The 19,050-nt window shown below is 45.0% G+C and overlaps 1 protein-coding gene across 4 annotated transcripts in view; it reads left to right on the top strand.

Moving 5' to 3' along the window:
* SMARCC1 (SWI/SNF related BAF chromatin remodeling complex subunit C1) overlaps positions 1 to 18,686 on the top strand; it is a 180,310-nt gene extending 161,624 nt beyond the window's left edge. For 3 of the 4 annotated variants that reach the window (XM_060022372.1, XM_060022375.1, XM_060022374.1), the window contains 2 exons: positions 13,535 to 13,711; positions 16,264 to 18,686. In XM_060022372.1, the coding sequence (XP_059878355.1) occupies positions 13,535 to 13,711; positions 16,264 to 16,361 (275 nt within the window). In that variant the 3' untranslated portion in view covers positions 16,362 to 18,686. Of the gene's footprint in view, positions 1 to 13,534; positions 13,712 to 15,691; positions 16,222 to 16,263 lie in introns of those variants that run through there. The other variant, XM_060022373.1, reaches the window with a different exon arrangement.
* Positions 18,687 to 19,050: the final 364 nt, after the last annotated feature.

Here is a 19,050-nt window from a genome sequence, read left to right as displayed (position 1 = left end):
ATCCTTCCCCCTCCTTTCCTCCCTCCCACACGTCTCCCATAAATAAACCACAGGATGGTGCTGGATATTTTAGTAGGTTCAAGTTCACTTTGGCGGTGCAGGCATTTTTCCTGTAATGTTGGTTCTTTCTTGGTGGCGTTCAGATTGGTCAGTGGTTCTGGTGTTCCAGAGTTCCCCATTAGACTCACTTAAGATTTTACCTGCCATTGAGAGTTGCTTCCTAGATCATTTATTTTACCAAGTGTTACAAAATGATAAGATTTCTAAATTTATTATTCTGTCTGCATTTATTTATTTATGCATTTATTTATGTAAATGTGCGTTTATTATTTATTTATGTAAATAAATGTATTTATTATATATTTATAAATATATTTACATTTATTAGCAGTGATTCTTTTATTTAAAAAGCTTTTCTTCACCAATCATTTAGTTACCCTGAAAATCAATCCTTACAGGAAAGGCTGGATAAATGCTTCATCCTTTCCCTTTATGTATCAGGGATAAATAAATTCCCTTTATTTATTTCCCTTAATTATTTATTATTTAATAATGAGTTCAACCCCTCTGCCAAGTCACCCACACACACACACAGTCTCCAAAGGTTACCAATAAGGGTTTTTTTTCTGTTGTGTGTGTATGTGTTTAGTATTGTGAATTTATTTTTTTATTTATTTATTTTTTTTTTTTTTTTTTGCGGTACACGGGCCTCTCACTGTTGTGGCCTTTCCCGTTGCGGAGCACAGGCTCCGGACGCGCAGGCTCAGCGGCCAAGGCTCACGGGCCCAGCTGCTCCGCGGCATGTGGGATCTTCCCAGACCGGGGCACAAACCCGTGTCCCCTGCATCAGCAGGCGGACTCTCAACCACTGCGCCACCAGGGAAGCCCTGAATTTATATTTTTATGTGTTTCAATCTATTATGGATCTTACCCATTTTCATGCTCAAATTGTCCCATCTTTTAGCTCACGGGTTCCCCTTCAGGTTGGCAACTATTCACCACATTTTAACAACCTTGAAAGTCAAGCTCACGATTCTTTCAAACTTAACTACTGACATCATTAAACCTAAAATATACCTTTAATTTCAGCATTCCCCCCACCCCCCGCAATATTCCTTCCCTTCCTAGAGGGTAATATGTATGGCTGTGTGCTGTGTATTGTATTGCTTTAGTAACAGTCTTCGTGTAAGATTTTTTTTTTTTTTTCCCGGTACGCGGGCCTCTCACTGTTGTGGCCTCTCCCGTTGCGGAGCACAGGCTCCAGACGCACAGGCTCAGCGGCCATGGCTCACAGGCCCAGCTGCTCCGCGGTGTGTGGGATCTTCCCGGACCGAGGCACGAACGTGTGTCCCCCTGCATCGGCAGGCGGACTCTCAACCACTGCGCCACCAGGGAAGCCCCCTGTAAGATTTTTATAGGTACTTTATAACCATGTGTCAAGTGCTTGCCAGAGCCAAAATTTGTGCTTTCTGGGGAGGTATGCATGTTCTCTGGCCAGGCGTGTAGAGGTGAGCTGAAATAAAAATAGAAAGACCTGGGCTTCCCTGGTGGCGCAGTGGTTGAGAGTCCGCCTGCCGATGCAGGGGACGTGGGTTCGTGCCCCGGTCCGGGAGGATCCCACATGTCGCGGAGTGGCTGGGCCCGTGAGCCATGGCTGCTGAGCCTGCGCGTCCGGAGCCTGTGCTCCACAGCGGGAGAGGCCACAGCAGTGAGAGGCCCACGCAAAAAATAAATAAATAAATAAAAATTTAAAAAAATAAAAAATAGAAAGACCCTTGGAGCCCTGAGAAGATTCCCGACATGACTAATGTCAGTTGCCCTGACTTCCTCAAATGACAGAATTTCTAAATCTCATGGAAATAACCAGGCATGTTTGCCTGAGGAAGCCATGACGGAAAAAACTATGATCTGACAACTTGTGTTACCAACATGAATTTTTAATTTACAACCCCAAACATGTTTAGATATTAGTTCTTATTGCCTTGACCCAAAAATGGCACTAGGTTCACTTTGGGAATCATTCATTTTCATACGCATGCATGCACACACACACACACTCACACACACTATTAAATTGCAGTTGTGGAATTTGCTACCATCGTCCCACTTGCCACTTGATCTAAATGACATTTGTGGAGATAGTTTTAGAAGTCTGCCAGGCTCATGACACAGGATACTTTATTTCTCAGTTTTCCTGTCTGTCTGCTTGAGTGGATTTTAAAACCTCCTTGTGAGATCTAATTTTCTTCCAAGTTAAAAGCTATGAATGCATAACAGAGTGATGATCACAAAGTGATTTTTCAGAAACAGTTATTTTAAATTTTTAATTCCTAAAACTCTTGGGATAAATGTTTAGGAGGGGGTTCGCTGTGGCTCCTTGGTATTTGGTTCTTAATGGTGCTAAAGCATCATCATCCACAGTAACTGTTCACAGAAAACTTCTCAGGAGCTCCACCATCTGCATTTAGAAAAGATACCCTTCTCCCTTTTTTTTCTAAATTACATCCTGGTGAGAACAGATGTTTGTATGCCAGGCCCTTCACCCCCAGTATTTTTGCTTACTTCTCATTGTCCTGCCTTTACAGTTGAAGAGCTGGTGCATGCCAAGGCCATGTCACCTTGCTGCATGGTGGAGCCAGGATTCATACTGGGCTCCTTCTATTCCAAAATGATGTCACAATGCCACCTTCCATGATGGAGAACCAAGAGGGTTTAGAGCAGACTCAGATACATCTCTTCTTTTAGGGAGACAGTGGTAAAAAACTAGGGTTCATAAAATAGCCTTTAGAATAAAAATAGGTTATGTTTCTCTTTTTACTTTCTCACAGAAATAGGCTTTTCTTAAGTGAATTTTAAAGAAAATGATCATTGTGTGTATGATGAGAGTGTTTTTTAAAATCTATTTTAAAAAACTATTCTTCCTTCCTCCCTCCCTCCCTCCCTTCCTCCTTCCCTCCCTCCCTTTTTTTTTGGCCACGCCATGCTGTGTGTGGGATTTTAGTCCCCCCAACCAGGGATCGAACCCGCGCCCCTGCAGTGGAAGCGTGGAGTCTTAATCACTGGACCTCCAGAGAAGTCCCTCTTTTCTTAAACATTTTTTATTGAAATGTAGTGTACATATGGAAAAATACACAAGCCATAAATATTTTGCTTGATGATTTTTAACAAAGAGAATATACCTGTGTAACCGGTACCCAGAAGCCCCCTCATACCCATCTCAGTCTCCTCCCTGCCCTTGGGTAACAACTGTCCCGAGGTCTAACATCATAGACTAGTTGGGCTGGGTTTTTTGGGGGGTTTCTGGCGGGGGGTTGCATTGGGTCTTCGTTGCTGCGTGTGGGCTTTCTCTAGTTGCGGCAAGTGGGAACTACTCTTCATTGCAGTGCGCGGGCTTCTCATTGCAGTGGCTTCCCTTGTTGCAGAGCACACGCTCTAGGTGCGTGGGCTTCAGTAGTCGTGGCTTGTGGGCTCAGTAGTTGCGGCGCGCGGGCTGTAGGGCGTGAGGGCTTCAGTAGTTGTGGCACGCAGGGTCTAGAGTGCAGGCTCAGTAGTTGTGGTGCACGGGCTTAGTTGCTCCTCAGCATGTGGGATCTTCCTGGACCAGGGATCGAACCCGTGTCCCCTGCATTGGCAGGCAGATTCTTAACCACTGCACCACCAGGGAAGTCCCTGGGCTGGTTTTGAATGTTATCTGGATGGAATCACGTACAGATTTTTGTTTGTTTGCCTTCTTTCACTCTTGCTGTACGTGTCTTTCGCTCTTGCTGTTCTTTCTTCTTGTTGTACGTGTCTACTGTGGGGCTCTACCATGATTTATTAATCCATTCTCCTGTTGATGGACATTTGATTCATTTCCATTTTAGTTATTATGAATAGTAACTCCTGCTGTGAACATGCATGTGCACATGTCTTTCGAAGACATAGGTATACATTTCTGTTATGTGCGCCCCTAAGTGGTGGAATTTGTTATGTCCCTAGAGTGGGTCTTAGGATATCCATGTATTCACATTAGTTGATGCTGCCAAAATTTTGCCAAAATGATAATGCCAGTTTACGTTCTCTCTAGCAGTGTATGAGAATTCCAGCAGCTCAAGGTAATCATTTTTCATAGTTGCCCCTTTTGTGAGATTGTTTTGGAGTTTGAATGTAAAAATCAGGTGTGTTGGAAAGTAAAATGAAGAAAAATAAATTGAACCCAATAATTAAAAGCTTTCTTAATATTGACAGTTCAGAAAAGGCTGATTGTATTGTAACAGCTGAGTCTCGTACACCATATTCTAGAAATTGGCTAAAGAGGCCTTATATATCAAAGCAAGTGAGGGAGTCTGTAGTGTTTTAGGTGGAGAAGAGCTTTAGTCTCTTATTTGCCACAGGTGTAAGTTAATAAATGGGAGCATGGTCCTTCCAACTAATATTTCCTAGGTTCTAGAAAAGTTAGTGGGCCACAACGTTTATGTTAGGAGCTGAGGGTAATTATCCAGGTCAGTTTGCTAGGTTTTGGTGTTTGGTCGGAATTTATGGTGTGTGAAGGAAGGAGAAAAATCAGCCTCTGAAAGCCAGCAAGGTTGGGGAAGTGGTGAGAAGAAAGTCAAGACAAATATATTACTGAGTGGTGAATTTGTCCAGCTCTCTGACTTCTTAGAATTTAAATAATTTTGTAGATAAATCACATGTAATCTTTCTCCACTTAACTGGCCATCAGTTAGTGGTAGAGCCCATTAAAATATGGCTCATTGTTGTGAATCTGCCAGACTGTCAAACACGTATGGTCCCAGGCACCAGCAGGGCTAGTATAAACTGACACCTGTACATATTCCATTTAGTTTGTACCTCTGCAGTCCTCCCCTCCACCCCTTTAATTCATTCAAATGCTTAGAATTTTTGTATAGAGAGTACCATCTGTATGCTGCTGTCTCTCCTCCTTGGCTTTTATTATTTGGTCCTACTCCTAACTCACCTGGGAGCTCCAGCTTTTTGTAGGTTTTGTTCTTATCTGTGATAAAGTGTCCCAAGTTGATTTGTTTCCACCAAACAGATAGTCAAAGGAAGAATCTATAGTATAAAGTTGGCAAATGGAAACTGGAGGTGGCCATAGCCATCCTTATACCACCCTTAGGTTTTGTTGCTCTTCATAAAATACACAGCACTACATGTCGTCTTTTCATTTAAATTGAAAAACAGTGATTTCATGAAGTGGTTCCTAAATTAAAGGCTTACTGGTTCTTCCTGTAAGGCCGCCATTCTAAATGGCACAAGGTGAATAGTCATGACAGCCATCAGTTCTTGAGCACATGCATGGTATCCCTTGCCCACACCCTGGACCATTGTATTCATGACAGCACATGGGGAACCAAGGAGAGTGGCCTGGGTAGTGGCTGCTGTGTCCTGAGATGTTCTTGATTGTGAGCAAGGAGGACACTTCTGACTGCAGGGGGTACCCTCCAGGGGCCTTGGCACCTACAGTCATCTCTCAGTATCCACCAGGGATTGGTTCCAGGAGCCCCAATGGGGGATGCATGAGTATCCATGGATTCTCAAGTCTCTTATATAAAATGGCACTGTACAGTGAATTCAGTCATCCCTCTATATCCATGGATGCAGATCCCATGGATACGGAGGAACAGAGGGCCAGGTGTATTTACAGGAAGATTACCTAAAAATCTAGTATGTAAGTGCAGTGTAAGCTCTGCCCTCCCCTTGGGCTTTTGAACCTAGTTGCAGGGCAGGAATAAAGAGGTAGATAAAGAGAATGGACTTGATGACGTGGGGTGGAAGGGCGAAGCTGGGGCGAAGTGAGAGTAGCATCGACATATATACACTACCGAATGTACAATAGTTGTCTGGTGGGAAGCAACAGTGTAGCACAGTGAGATCAGCTTGGTGCTTTGCGATGACCTAGAGCGGTGGTTGAGGGAGGCTCAAGAGGGAGGGGGTATGGGGACACATGTATGCATATGGCTGATTCGCTTTGTTGTACAACAGAAACTAACACAGTATTGTGAAGCAATTATACTCCAATAAAGTTCCATTAAAAATAAATAGTAAATGAGGCACTCTTGAGTATTAGTGCCTCATGGATCTGGAGTGAGCCACCTGCATTGGGGAAGCCTTTGTTATGTGTCTCTGTGTGTGAAAAGCAGAGAGAAAAGAACATGTTGGTTTAAATATCTTTATGGTTTCCTCATTAATAACATAAGAATTTTTAGAAGTGCCTAAGAAAAATCAGAGTAGGAATTGATCTGGTTTGATGAGAACTCAGGGATGTTAGACGTTTTAATAATAAAACTAGAATATTTTGCATCAGTTAGTAAAATATTGGTTGTTCAAGGAAATTTCAAGCAAGGCATTAGGCACTTGACTTTTAAGCCCCCAAGTTAGACCCACTTACAGAACCCTCCCCATGGGAAATACTACTTAGGAAAGGATTACAACTACTCATCACTTCCCAGCCTCCCCTCTCCACCCAACTCGGAGCCCCACACTGAAGAGGGAAAAGGACTAGCTCGTCACATCAGCCAAGTCTTTATTATCTGCGGTGCCTTTGGTCCTGCTTGCATGATGTGATAACAAGGCTGCTGTGCCACTTTCCGGAGTAGCAGGTTATCCTTACAGAGAGAACAGTGAGGGCACAGTCTTCAACAAAGAGCGTCTGTGCCCCCCGGAAGCTGCTGCGGGAGGAGCAATCTCCGAGGAGCCTGGGCTTCCCCCTCGCTTGGCCCCGATTGTTATTTCTGTTCTCTGGGATACTCAGCCAGAGAGTGTGTCATGGATGGTTAGAAACAGCAATGAAGTATGCTTAAGCTTGGAAATTCATAGGTTCCCTCTCCTAGTTTTGTGTTCCTTACCCACCTGCCTCTCCCATCCCAAAGAATAAAAATAAAATCCTTAATATTCTTTTAGGCATGGTGGCCGTTAACGCTTTAGTATAAGATCTAATAAACCTGAGAGTGTGAGGGATTTTTCCACTAGGCAAAGCCTAATTTTAGCAAACCTTTCCATTTTTCAGGCTTCAGATGCCTGCTGTTTTAAAAAAAAAAAAAAAAAAAGCTTGTATGTAGGTCAGACTCCCACCAGTACATGCTTTGATACTGCTGTTCTGAAGCCACATCTCTCTTATCTCTCACCTTCCTCTCTACTGGAAAAGGAAACACCTGAATTTTTTTTCAATGGAAACTACATATACACACCCTTTATTTTGTTTGGTAAGGCCTGCTCCGCTTCATTTTAGGTATCTGTAGGTCAGACTTCTTCATGTTTATTAAGAGTTAATGGAAATGCCTTCAGACATTGTCATCCATTTAAAAGTGGTGAGGGGCTTCCCTGGTGGTACAGTGGTTAAGAATCTGCCTGCCAATGCAGGGGACATGGGTTCAAGCCCTGGTCCAGGAAGATCCCACATGCCGCGGAGCAACTAAGCACGTGCACCACAACTACTGAGCCCACGTGCCACAACTGTTGAAGCCCGCGCGCCTAGAGCCCGTGCTCCTCAACAAGAGAAGCCACCCCAATGAGAAGCCCGCGCACCGCAATGAAGAGTAGCCCCCGCTTGCCGCAACTAGAGGAAGCCTGCGTGCAGCAACAAAGACCCAACACAGCCAAAAATAAAAAAAAAAGTGGTGAGACCTATATCAGAAACCAGAAAACCCAAGGACATTTAGATTTCAAAAGGACAGGGGTTGGGTTTCCCTGGTGGCGCAGTGGTTAAGAATCCACCTGCCAGTGCAGGGGACACGGGTTCGAGCCCTGGTCCAGGAAGATCCCACATGCCGTGGAGCACCTGAGCCCATGCACCACAACTGCTGAGCCTGCGCTCTAGAGCCCGCGAGCCACAACTACTGAGCCCGTGCACAGCAACAAGAGAAACCACCACAATGAGAAGCCCAAGCACCAAACAAAGAGTAGCCCCCGCTCGCCACAACTAGAGGAAGCCCATGCACAGCAACGAAGACCCAACACAGTCAAAAACAAAATAAATAAATTTATTTTTTAAAAAAAGAGAAATCGGCTTTCCCACGGAAAGAAATACCCTTTTAAGGCAGGGTGGTGTAAAGGAAAGGAGAATGAGCCTCAGGGTCAGACAGCTCAGTCTCTTGTTCCTTGTGACTTTCAAACAAATTCCATAGCCTCTCTAAGATTTTGTTTCCTTATCTTGAAACTGGGCCCTTACTTCAGCCTTCCTAACAACCTGAAGGATTCCATGAGACAACTGTCTTTGCCTGGGAAGTGACAGGCCCCAACTCAGAGCAACATTCTGTCCCCTCCTTGTCCTCTAAATCCACTGCCATAGGCACACCAGCACCTTTGGATGGCACAGGGGCATTGCCTCACTCTTGGTGCTTCTTGCTTTCCTGAGAAATGTTTGTCTGTGCAAGGTCCCACAGTGGAAGTAAATGGTTTTTCTTCTAGTTCTTCCTTTTTGCTGCCACCTTTCCCAAGGAGCCATTGTCCTCTCATACCTTAAATACCCATACCCCAGTGGCTTTATGGCTCTGTTTGTGACAGGAGGATAGAAGAACTTTGTTTTACAGAAAGCTTCAGGATTTACAGCAAGAGAAAGGAAAAGTTTTTTCCAGCTGTTGGGCAAATAGCCTTGGAAAACCCTAAAGCTATTCTATCCCAGCTTGTTGCCATAAAGATATAGGGAAATAGGTAAATGGGCCACTGCCGCTGAGCAGGTAGCTTTGGAAACAGCACTGATGGGCCTGACAGCCGAGCCTGCAAGGCTTATCCCAGTGTGTTTTGGTAGTTATCACCTTGTGTCCATGTGCCAGTGATTCCTCTTTGCCAGATTGTTTCTGGAGCTAGGTGTGGGTTGAATACCTGACCCATCACTTTATTGGCAGCAGGGTTTGTATCACATAGTCTGCTGGAAGACAGATGGGCCCCCTTCCTCCAGACCTTCATCCTCAGAGTGCACTGTATTGCAAACACCAGATCTGAAGCCAGAGTACCCAGGTCAGAGCTGGGCTCCCTTATTTATACACTTTATGACATTGGGTGAGCTACTCAGTCTTTGTTTTCCCCTTTCATAAACGTGGTAACTTACAACAACAGAAATGTAGGTCTCACAATTCTGGGAGCTGCTAGAGCAAGGTCATGTTCCCTCCAGGGGCTCTAGGGGAGAGTCTGTTCATTGCATCTTCCAGCTTCTGGTGTCTGGTAGCATTCCTTGGCTTGTGGCCACATCTCTCTTTACTCCATCTTTACCTTCTTTCTCCTCTGTGTCTTTTCCTCCATGTGTCCCATATAAGAACACTTGTCATTGGATTTAGGGCCCACCAGAATAATCTAGGATGATCTTAAGGTCCTTAACTTAAATCTGCAAAGATGCTTTTTCCAAATATGGTTACATTTGCAGGTTCCAGGTATTAGAACGTGTGCATTATCTGTTTGGGGGCCACCATCCAACCCACTGCAAGGTGCTGGAAAGTATATTTGATAAAATTATGTATTGCAGGAAGCAGAGCAGTTTCCTTATTGTTGATATAGTGAAGAAGAAAACATGGTGTTTGGAATTAAAGTTTACATCTCAGATTTTTTTTTTAAATGCTGACTGTTATATTAAGTCCTTTCACAGGAACTGTTTCATTTGAGCACAGAATAGTGTGGTAGAAAGAGAATTGGATTTAGAATCGGAAGACTTGGATCTCATTCCTCTTACAAGTTCTGTGACCGTAAAGAAGTCTCTTAACTTTTCTGAGCTTCTGTTTACTGTCTATAAAATGAGAATATTTGCCCTGCCTCTCATAAGGCAGAGCCAGTGACATAATAAGGCACCATAAGAAATAAACAGTTTCCCTGATCATACAGAGAGAGTACAGCAGATATTTAGCATCACTCTTTATAATAATCTCAGGAAACTGAGGCTCCGGGCATCCTAAATGACTTGTCCAAGACCACTCATCTGGGTTGGCGTGAAGTAGAAGTGAGATCGCACTGTTCAGCTTCCAGGCACGTTCATCTTCACTTTCCCTGTCGAGAATGGTATTGGGTGGCTTTCTGACTGGGATGCTCACTGGTCAGCCAGGAGTTTGGACAACCCACACCTTGCTCTAGACATCAAAGTATAAAAACTCTGTCAGACTGTTGTGGACGACATTGGTTAGGACTGAACAGTTGCGTGTCTTATTACTTAGCACACACCTGGTCTATGCTCTTCCTTCTTTCTTTCTTTCTCCCTTACTCAGTACTCTTTCTGGCCTTTTTGTAAAGGCATTCTTCAGTGTTCTGCTGTTGGTTTTCTGGAGAGAGAGACCTGAGATGGGCTGGCAAAATGTTCTTCCTGACTTGCTCAAGGCCTCTTGTCCAGGTTGAACTGGGTAGAAGGAGGGAATCTGCACCCATTGATAAACACGGGCCGTATTATCTGTTCTAGTGAATGGCTTCCATTCATCACAGCAAGTCCATTGAAAGTGTTCTTTCATCTCCAGGTTGGGATTCTGTAGGTCTGGACTTCATACTAGGCCTCCTGTCCCCAACAACAGCAAAAGTATCTCCTCTTGCCCTGTCTCACCACCTGGAATACCATCAAAAAATCATTAGTAGAGACTCAGAGAGTGGGGGAAAAAAAGCATTGTGTTTAGTAATGGCCTCACAGGTGTTTGGTAGGAAGGAAACTGGGAGAGTTACAGAGGACAGACCCTGATTCTTAGAATAATAAGGCTCTGTGTGTGCTACTTATTGCCCATTGGAAACTTTTGAGAGTTCTGTATCTTCCCTTCACCCCATCTCTGTGTTCCACTGGAATGACAGCCAATTCCACACCTCCTGTTCCCAAAGCAAAATTCCTTCCCCATTCTCTACACTCCACATGCCAGTTAGGTGCCAAACCCGAATTCTTTCTCCTTCTCAGCTTCATACTCACCCCTCCTCCTCATTCTCTTACCCATCCCCAGGAAGCCTGTAGGGTGCTGTTCTCAACTCTTATCTACTTATCCTGCCCTCATGCAGCCCCTACTTCTCTGCAAAAGCTCTCTTCCTCTGCTCTAGGCTCAGACTCCTCTGCATCCCTTCTTAAAGCTTTCCATCACACAGAAAATCAGGCCCATGTTCCTCATTTCTCCAGAACCTTTCACCCAGTCCCCTGTAGCCTTACCGGGCGAAGTCCCTCACCCCATTCTGTGTGTGTGACTCATCCGGTCCCCTTTGCTTTGATTCATGTCAGACAAACCAACCGTGGACAACTTGGCTCTGTAGCCTGGGCACTTTTTTTAATAACCTTTTGAGCTTGTTACTCCTCGGTGAAATGCAAGTGATAGATAATAAGGTGATGCAGTTACCTCAGAGGGGATGGCGAGTATGAAGATGCTACGTATAAATGGAACAATATTCATATTATGTTCTGATTGTGTAACTCAGGCTAGGCCTTGTGCTTAGGATAGTCTGCTGTTATCCTGTTCCTAATTCCCCTCCTTCACTTTATATACACATTATCCAAAGTCTCAAGTCATTCACAAGTTGCTCTTGGTTAACCAGAAGGTATTATTTTCTTTTACTTGCTTCTTCCATAGTTTTCCCTTGATTTGCCTGCCACACCTTCATGTGTACTCATCCTTTGTATGGCTTGTAATATACTTGGCATTTGTTTTTTTATCTCTTGTGTCATTCCCTACGTGGATAGACTCCTCAGCACAGCCTAAATCTGTCCTAGCACTGTGGCACAGGCACCCAGCTTTAATTACTGAAGTTCAGTGGTGTAGTAGTAGTGGTAGTCTCAGCCCAGCACCTGCTCTTGCTTTCTCTGAGGTGATTTGATCAAGTTGTCCTCCAGCAGATGGGCCTCTGGGGCTCCTCTGCTGTACTTTTGCATGATTGCATTATAGAGCACAGGAAGGTGGGCCAGAGGACCCAAAATTTGCTGTTCTTTTCATTCTGAGGCATAAGGTTGATGCCTCCCTATGCTTTTAAAAAATAGTCCCCCAAAGACAGTGGACCACTTCTCTTCCTGAATCTTGTATCTCACTGGGGTTCTCTTCATTGACACCCTGTAGTGAAAAGCTCTGCTCTTTGAGTCCTGGCTCATGGAACAGACACTGGAAATGGATGGTGTGAGGCTTGAAGCTTTGTGTGTCTGTCTTAAGACAGGCCTTTTTCTAAGCACTGACAGAGAATTCTTCACTTGAGTTATCTCCAGTACTGCTCTATATATTTTAGTTGCCAGTTAGCTGTCTGGTAGTCCCATCTTCCAAGCTTGAACCTCAAGCGTTCTTATTTCCAGCTGTCTCAGGACTATGCCTAGAAGCCTGTGTTCAGTTTCATATAGTTGACCTTACATAGGTGTGCTAATGTCCCTAGATTAAAAAACGAAAGAAAGAAAAAACTACAATAGATTCTCTTTCCTTATTCTGTAGAGATTATGATTTGTCCTTATATATAGCTTCAGCCTTGGTTTGTGCCCATTAAACAATTCTCCTTTGTTTGTGGCTCTTTAAAGCCAAGCCCAGGAGCCAGACCGCTGAGTTGAAGAATTAATACATATCCACCACCATATCTAAGGGAGGTTTGGCTAACTGCAACCAAATCTGGCCTATCTCCTGTTTTTGTAGGGGCCATAGGCTAAGAATGGTTTTTACAGTTTAAGTGGTTGGGGAAAACTTGAAAGAATGTTTATGTCACATGAAAATTATGTGAAATTCACATTTCAGAGTCCATAAACAAAGATGTTTCGGTAACCTATTTGTTACACATTGTCTGACTGCCTTCATACTACAGTAGCAAAGTTAAATAGTTGTGACAGAGGCCATATGGCCTGCCAAGTCCAAATACTTACTGTCTGGCTCTACAGAAAAAGTTTGCTGAAAGTTCTAAAGACTCAGTGTGAAACTGAATGCAGGAGGTGTTTCATGGTCCTTATGTCTAGCGTCTCCCATTGTGCACATCAAAGCAAGAGGAAGAGGTGAAGGAGTTGCCTGTTTCCCGTATGTCTCCCCCACCATGGTTCTCCAGAGCCAGTGCTTCCTGGTTGGGGAGAGAGGGAGAGATTTTTTTGTGAACAGGACTTGAGGATTCCAATTAGAATCCCTTTTTAATTGTGATTTCACAGTATTGATCAATACCCTTTCAGGCATACACATTCCCACATAGCCTGTGCATGAAGCTCAATCTGGACTGAGCTTCAGTCCTTGGACTGTGCGCTGACTTGCTGTTAAAGTCCTTCTTTCCACTCCCTGTGGTCTTTGCTTGGCATTTTGTGTCCTCAGGAAGATACTGTACAATCCATTGTTCACCCAAACTAACCAGAATTAATGCTTTCTTTTAAGGATGTTTGGTAACTGTTTCTTACAGCTACTGTCTACCTATAGCAGGGTTTGGGGTAATCATTCACTTCACAGATCTGCCCCATTATCCCTCTGTCCCCCCACCCCACCCCAAATTAAAAGCTGGACAGAGAGATTATTACAGATTATTGCTCTGTTGATCTTTCTGATTGTTTTGGAGGGTTAGGCATTTGTCTGTATTTAGCAGTCTCGGGCAGTGAGTTGATTCCTTTTTTTCCTAGTACATTTACCTCAGTACTTTAAATCTCCCTCCACAGGTCAGATACCAGGTCCAGGTTCCATGATGTCTGGGCAGCCCATGCCAGGCCGCATGATGTCCACCGTTGCAGCCAACATCCACCCCCCTGGGAGTGGCCCTACCCCTCCTGGTATGCCTCCAATCCCAGGAAACATCTTAGGACCCCGGGTACCCCTCACGGCACCTAACGGCATGTGTAAGTAGCAAGGTGGGAGATGTATTACCCCCGGGTCTTTTAGGGAGGGCTATACACAGGGAGGCAGGCTTTTTGTTCTCTCTGGGGTTTGACAGGTCCATGGACAGTATGACCTGTGAGAGTGGTTTCCAAAAGACTGTTTTTTTAGTCATTCCTCTTCAGTACCCCTGGTGGACAGGTACCCAGGTGATGAGTGCAAAGTGCTCCCAGTTAGTCGGGCTCTTATGCCATACATAGCCTTCGTGACATGCACTCGTGACTCCAGGGTCTGTTAGGAGGCCAGGGGCATGCCTTGCCCACTCCTGATTAAGCCTATGTAATTTGAATCTTGGAAGACATACAGAGCTACTGGTAGTTGTTTTCCCTATAGGAGCCTTTTATGGATTCAGGGTTTAAAAGTGGCAGGTGTAAAGAAAAGAATAGGGGCTTCCCTGGTGGCGCAGTGGTTGAGAGTCCGCCTGCCAATGCAGGGGACATGGGTTCGTGCCCCGGTCTGGGAAGATCCCACATGCCGCGGAGCGGCTGGGCCCGTGAGCCATGGCCGCTGAGCCTGCGCGTCCGGAGCCTGTGCTCCACAACGGGAGAGGCCACAACAGTGAGAGGCCCGCGTACCGCAAAAAAAAAAAAAAAAAAGAATAGGATCTGGTTTAGGGCAGGAATAACAAGTAAGTTTCTTGTAGCCATTTTGATACATTTGTAGTGGCTGCTTAGACTAAGGAAGGAGTATTCAGGGCTGTGTTGAGAAGGAATTTGAGGTCTTAGCAGGCTCCATGGAGAAGGCACAGATGCTGCTGAACGATGTCTGCCTGGTGGTATGTGCAAAGCCAGCTAGCTCATTTCTGCCATGGGGCCCTTGTTCTACTCCAACCCTGGCCTCCAGAGGACTGCATCAGAGCTTGGCCTGCTCTTTACTCCTGTAGAGCAGGAGTAATGATCCCAAAATGCAGCCGATAGTGGCCATGTTCCCAGCCACATCTGTGATCCCAGGTCCATTTAGAAGTCACGTATGTGAGGAGGAGTTAGCTTCTGTTCACAATACAGAGCTAGGATGTATAGGAATTCCTGGCCTCCAGGAGCTTTAGTTGGGAAAATACGAAATGAACAAGTGGATAGTAGTATAGGGTTTACCATAAGTTACGCGAGGCTGTGAAGTGACTTGAGTTCACTGTAGTTCTCTGGGAGACTTCCTAGGGCCAGGAGGCAGGGACTATCGACAGAGGTACATCTCCTTTCTCATTGGACCCACAGGGTCCAAGGACAAAGTAGCTGCACAGAAGAAAGACAGCAATTGAGCTGGGTCAGTATAGGATCACAACAATAGAAAAAGGTATCTCTGAGTCAGTGATCAGAGGCTGTAGTCTAGTGGGTACCTCTTTTCCTTGGCAAGAAAATCCTTGCCTTGCCGCCTTACAGGCAGTATACAAATGTGCTGGCTGATAAGGAGGTTTGACCAGTTTGCCCATCCCCTTTGCAGAGATAATGTCATTGGTCTTTACCACGGTCATGTCCTGCTGGTAACCCGCGATTTGTGTACAGGATTCCATCCTAAAGGGCCCTCAGTGGAGCACCTTGAGAATGTGGAAGGTTTGCTCCCGATCACTTCCTGCCACAAATGAATTTCAGGGATTCTGAACCGCTGACTTGGCTCCAGGGCACTGGGCAGGCCTCATCAGGCGAGTCGCTTCCCGTCTCCAGGCCCTGGTTTCCTCCACTGCAAGATGACACAAGGGATTAGATCAGTGGGCTTCAAAATGCTTTGAAGAGCCTTAGCAGTTTGGTGGAGATCTCCTAGGGGGAAAGTTGGGTGAATTGACTGGTAAGGAAGGCTGCAGTTTAATTATTTGTTTCATATGTTTTCATTTCCGGCAAAATCTAGTTTAAAAAATCCCTGGATTAAATTATATCCGGGGTTCCTTTGAAAAGCAGCTAAAATTGAAACAGGAAAGAGCCCCAGACACTCATACTAATTGTTCCCTTCAGGACCTGACCTAGTTTTGGCCAAAAATCCAAGGACTGCAGTTCAGGAGCTGTGGGGCCTCCCAGGACTGTCCAACTTGTCAGCAGCTGTCTCAAGTGAAGCTGTCTGGCCCTGCTGGAGATAGTTAATATCAGCAAGAAGTTTCTGATAATCTATTTTGTGCCCAGCTAGGCTAGGCACTATGAGAAAGAAAAGAAGACACAGAACTTGCCCAGGAAGGAGCTTATCATTTAACTGAAGAAATAAAATTAGCAGTGAGAACCATTAAAATACAATAAAATCAAAATATAATTAAGTTTTGAAAAGGTCTGGAGTGATTCTTGGAAGGGGTGGGCCTTGAAGGAGATTGGGGCAGGTTCAGACACCTCCCCACTCCCCCAACCTCATGGGTCAGGGGAAGCAACATGAGCAGTGACCTGGAGGTCCAGATGGACCTGCGCCACGTAGATCGCAGTGGCAGCAGTGCCTCACAGGCGATAAAGAAACCTTCTTAAGTCACTTTTCTCTAAATGGGCTCTTCCCTGAGCCCCTGTGTTTCCAGCAATGATGAGTTAACTTCTGGATGTGTTTGCAGATCCCCCTCCGCCGCAGCAGCAGCCACCTCCTCCACCACCTACAGATGGAGTCCCTCCGCCTCCCGCTCCAGGCCCACCAGCCTCGGCTGCGCCCTAGCCTGGAAGATGCAGGGGACGTCCACGCCCAGCGCCACCAGCTGGAGTGGGGATGACAGGACTTGTGTTACTCAGCTTCCTTGGGTTTCTTTCAGGATTTTTATTCTTGCAGCCCCAAGCACACATCCCTTATTTCCCCATTTCTCTTGCCACCCCTGTCCGTGCTCTGACACGTCTTGTGTTAGGTCCTCCTCCAACACTCAGGGGGAAGCCTGTGGTGACAGTGTGCCCTGGTCATCCTAAAAATACCCAGTGTCTCCCTGTCCTGGTATGGGGTATGCTGACAGTTTATCTGCAGGTCCTATCAACAGTAGTGTTTCTATGTCTGTCATTTTTGCTCTCCTGCAGTTTTTTTGCTTTGTCTTATGCTTTTATGGATAATGCTTTATAATCATTATCTTTTTCTTTCTTTGGGGGGGATGGGTCATTATTGCTTTAAAGGAGAGCATCCTAAGTTAATAGGAACCAAAAAATAATGATGGGCAGAGGGGATAGCCAGAAGGGATAAACCTTAAGGCATTATAAGTGACCTTATTTCTGCTTATCTGAGCTAAGAATGGTGCTGATGGTGAAGGTTCATGAGACTTTTGCCACACATGGACGCACCAGAATTAAAAGAGATGGGCAAAGGGATCCCACTGACTTCATCCCTAGTGAGGACTGTGAGCACCTCCAGCCTGCCTGGCAGAACATCCCCCTTTAGTCCCTGGTAGGGGAGAGCACAAGCATTAGAACAGATCCACTTCTTCCCCAGGCCCACTGGTTCTGGTTTTCTATGCAGATGGTTTGTTAGATTCCGGGGGCGGGGTGGGGGGCTTGTTCTTCTGAGGGCAGTGTGAGCTTTGAGGGCTGCATTTGGGAGGCATTCCTTAGTTTCCTAGACTAGCCAGGGAAATTTTGGGCGTCTAGGGCAACGGCCACCCAATGAATGTAGCCCACTATTCACTGCTTTGTATGCATTCTTTTTTTCTCCCTCTTTAAAAAAAAAAACCTTAAAAAAAAAAAGAGTAAGTAGATAGTGCTGATAAGCATTTTAGCTCATGGAACTTGATTAGGTTGGCTGGGGGTACAAGTCCCCAAACTACCTCTTGCAGTAGCCAGGGTGAAGGATTTAGTGAAGCGGTACTTTAGGTTTGGGGTGGGATTGGAGAAGTGGGGCAGGATCAACAGCCTCTCATCCCTTCTCCCTTCCCTGTCTGAGATCTCACATTCCATCTATCACAGGGTTGTCAAGGAGATGCTGTGGGTACCAAGGAGCTCACTTGGCAATCAGAGCATCATGCTTTGAGGGTGAGGTTCTCGGGCTAGGAGAGTGGAATACCATTCCAGAGGAAGAGCCACAAAAATGCCTTAATATGAGCCCATTTCTACCCCTGCTGATGAGTGACTTAAAGAGTTCTTGGTGTTCTCTTCTTGTCCTTCTTCCCTCCCCTCTGTCTTTCCATGGGTGGGGAAAGGGTGTTTTGAGTAGAGCTTGATTTCCAAAGCACCTGGCTTCTTCACAGTTTCAAGTGGCAGTTTCATTTAGAATGCAAAGTGGAACATCTTTTGGATACCTTTTCTATATATTCTATAAAGCTTTACATATGTGAGGGTGTGGGAAGGTGTTTATAAAACACCCTAGAACTTTCTTCCTTAATGTCAGAAAGCAAAAAAAAAAAGGAAAAAATTAAACCACAGTTAAGATTTGCCTTTCAAACCCTCAGGTGTTACCTCTAACCAGGTGGCCCTGGTCACCATCAGAGTACTGGAACCAAGGAGACCTTGTTCCTTTTTTGAGTTTATTCTGGACTCTTGGAGTGGAAATGAGCTTGTTCCTACTGGAGTTTAATTCCATTGCTTTTGACTCCAGAAAGACCCCCGTGCCTTTTGACAATGGCCAGGGTTTTATTTTCACACCAGTCTTTCCCAAAGGAAATTCATTCCAAATACTTACCTTTTCCACTGAGGTCTTAGAAAGAAAATGGAATTCTGGTTCATACTGTGGTCTCTTGTAACCTCAGGTCTTTAATGTGATCACTTTCAAATTTAAAAGATCCAGGTGGAAGTATTTTTACTATGCTGGTAATCTACAGAATACCTGAATTCTTACACTGTTATGTTTCAGTATAAGTGGTGACTTTTTATGTCTGATCTGGTTTCATTCCTGTAATACAGCCACCCGATTTTGTGAGGGGGGAATAATATGTGGTTTTTGTACAAACATGTTTCTCAATGTGTTATTTTGGAAAAGTGAAGAGAGGGAGTTTTGGGAGATTGGAAGAAGTTCATCAAGAAGGCTTAATCTCCCTCTTTTTCAGTGAATAAATGGAACATCATTTCTGGATTCTAGTCCCATTCTCTGCGTTCATGTACCAGTTTCTTCATGTGTCCCAAGAAGAGTCTAAATACTCAGCCTCACCTGGTCTTGGTCATCAATTAATGTTCAGTGGTGCGGGTTTCCTGACCGACTGACCACCTTCTCACCTTCATGAGGCTTAAGGAACATATGGTTGATGTGCCTTGCCCACTTTTTATTTCCATGGTCTAAGTGGAGAAAGATGAGTAGAAGTTATCCAGGAAGGGTGGCCAACATCCTGGCACCTCCAAGAGAGGAGTAGTTCTGCTTGGTGCAGTAGAGAATGTTTGTCAGGTTGCAGTTTAGACAGCCTCAAGTTGGAGGCCGGCATTGAGGGCAGATGATTCTGTGA

Source organism: Delphinus delphis, chromosome 10, assembly GCF_949987515.2.
Source record: "Delphinus delphis chromosome 10, mDelDel1.2, whole genome shotgun sequence".
In the NCBI taxonomy this organism is placed as follows: Eukaryota; Metazoa; Chordata; class Mammalia; order Artiodactyla; family Delphinidae; genus Delphinus; species Delphinus delphis.
Note: the sequence above shows the minus strand (reverse complement) of the source record. Positions and strands in the feature narration are given on the sequence as shown.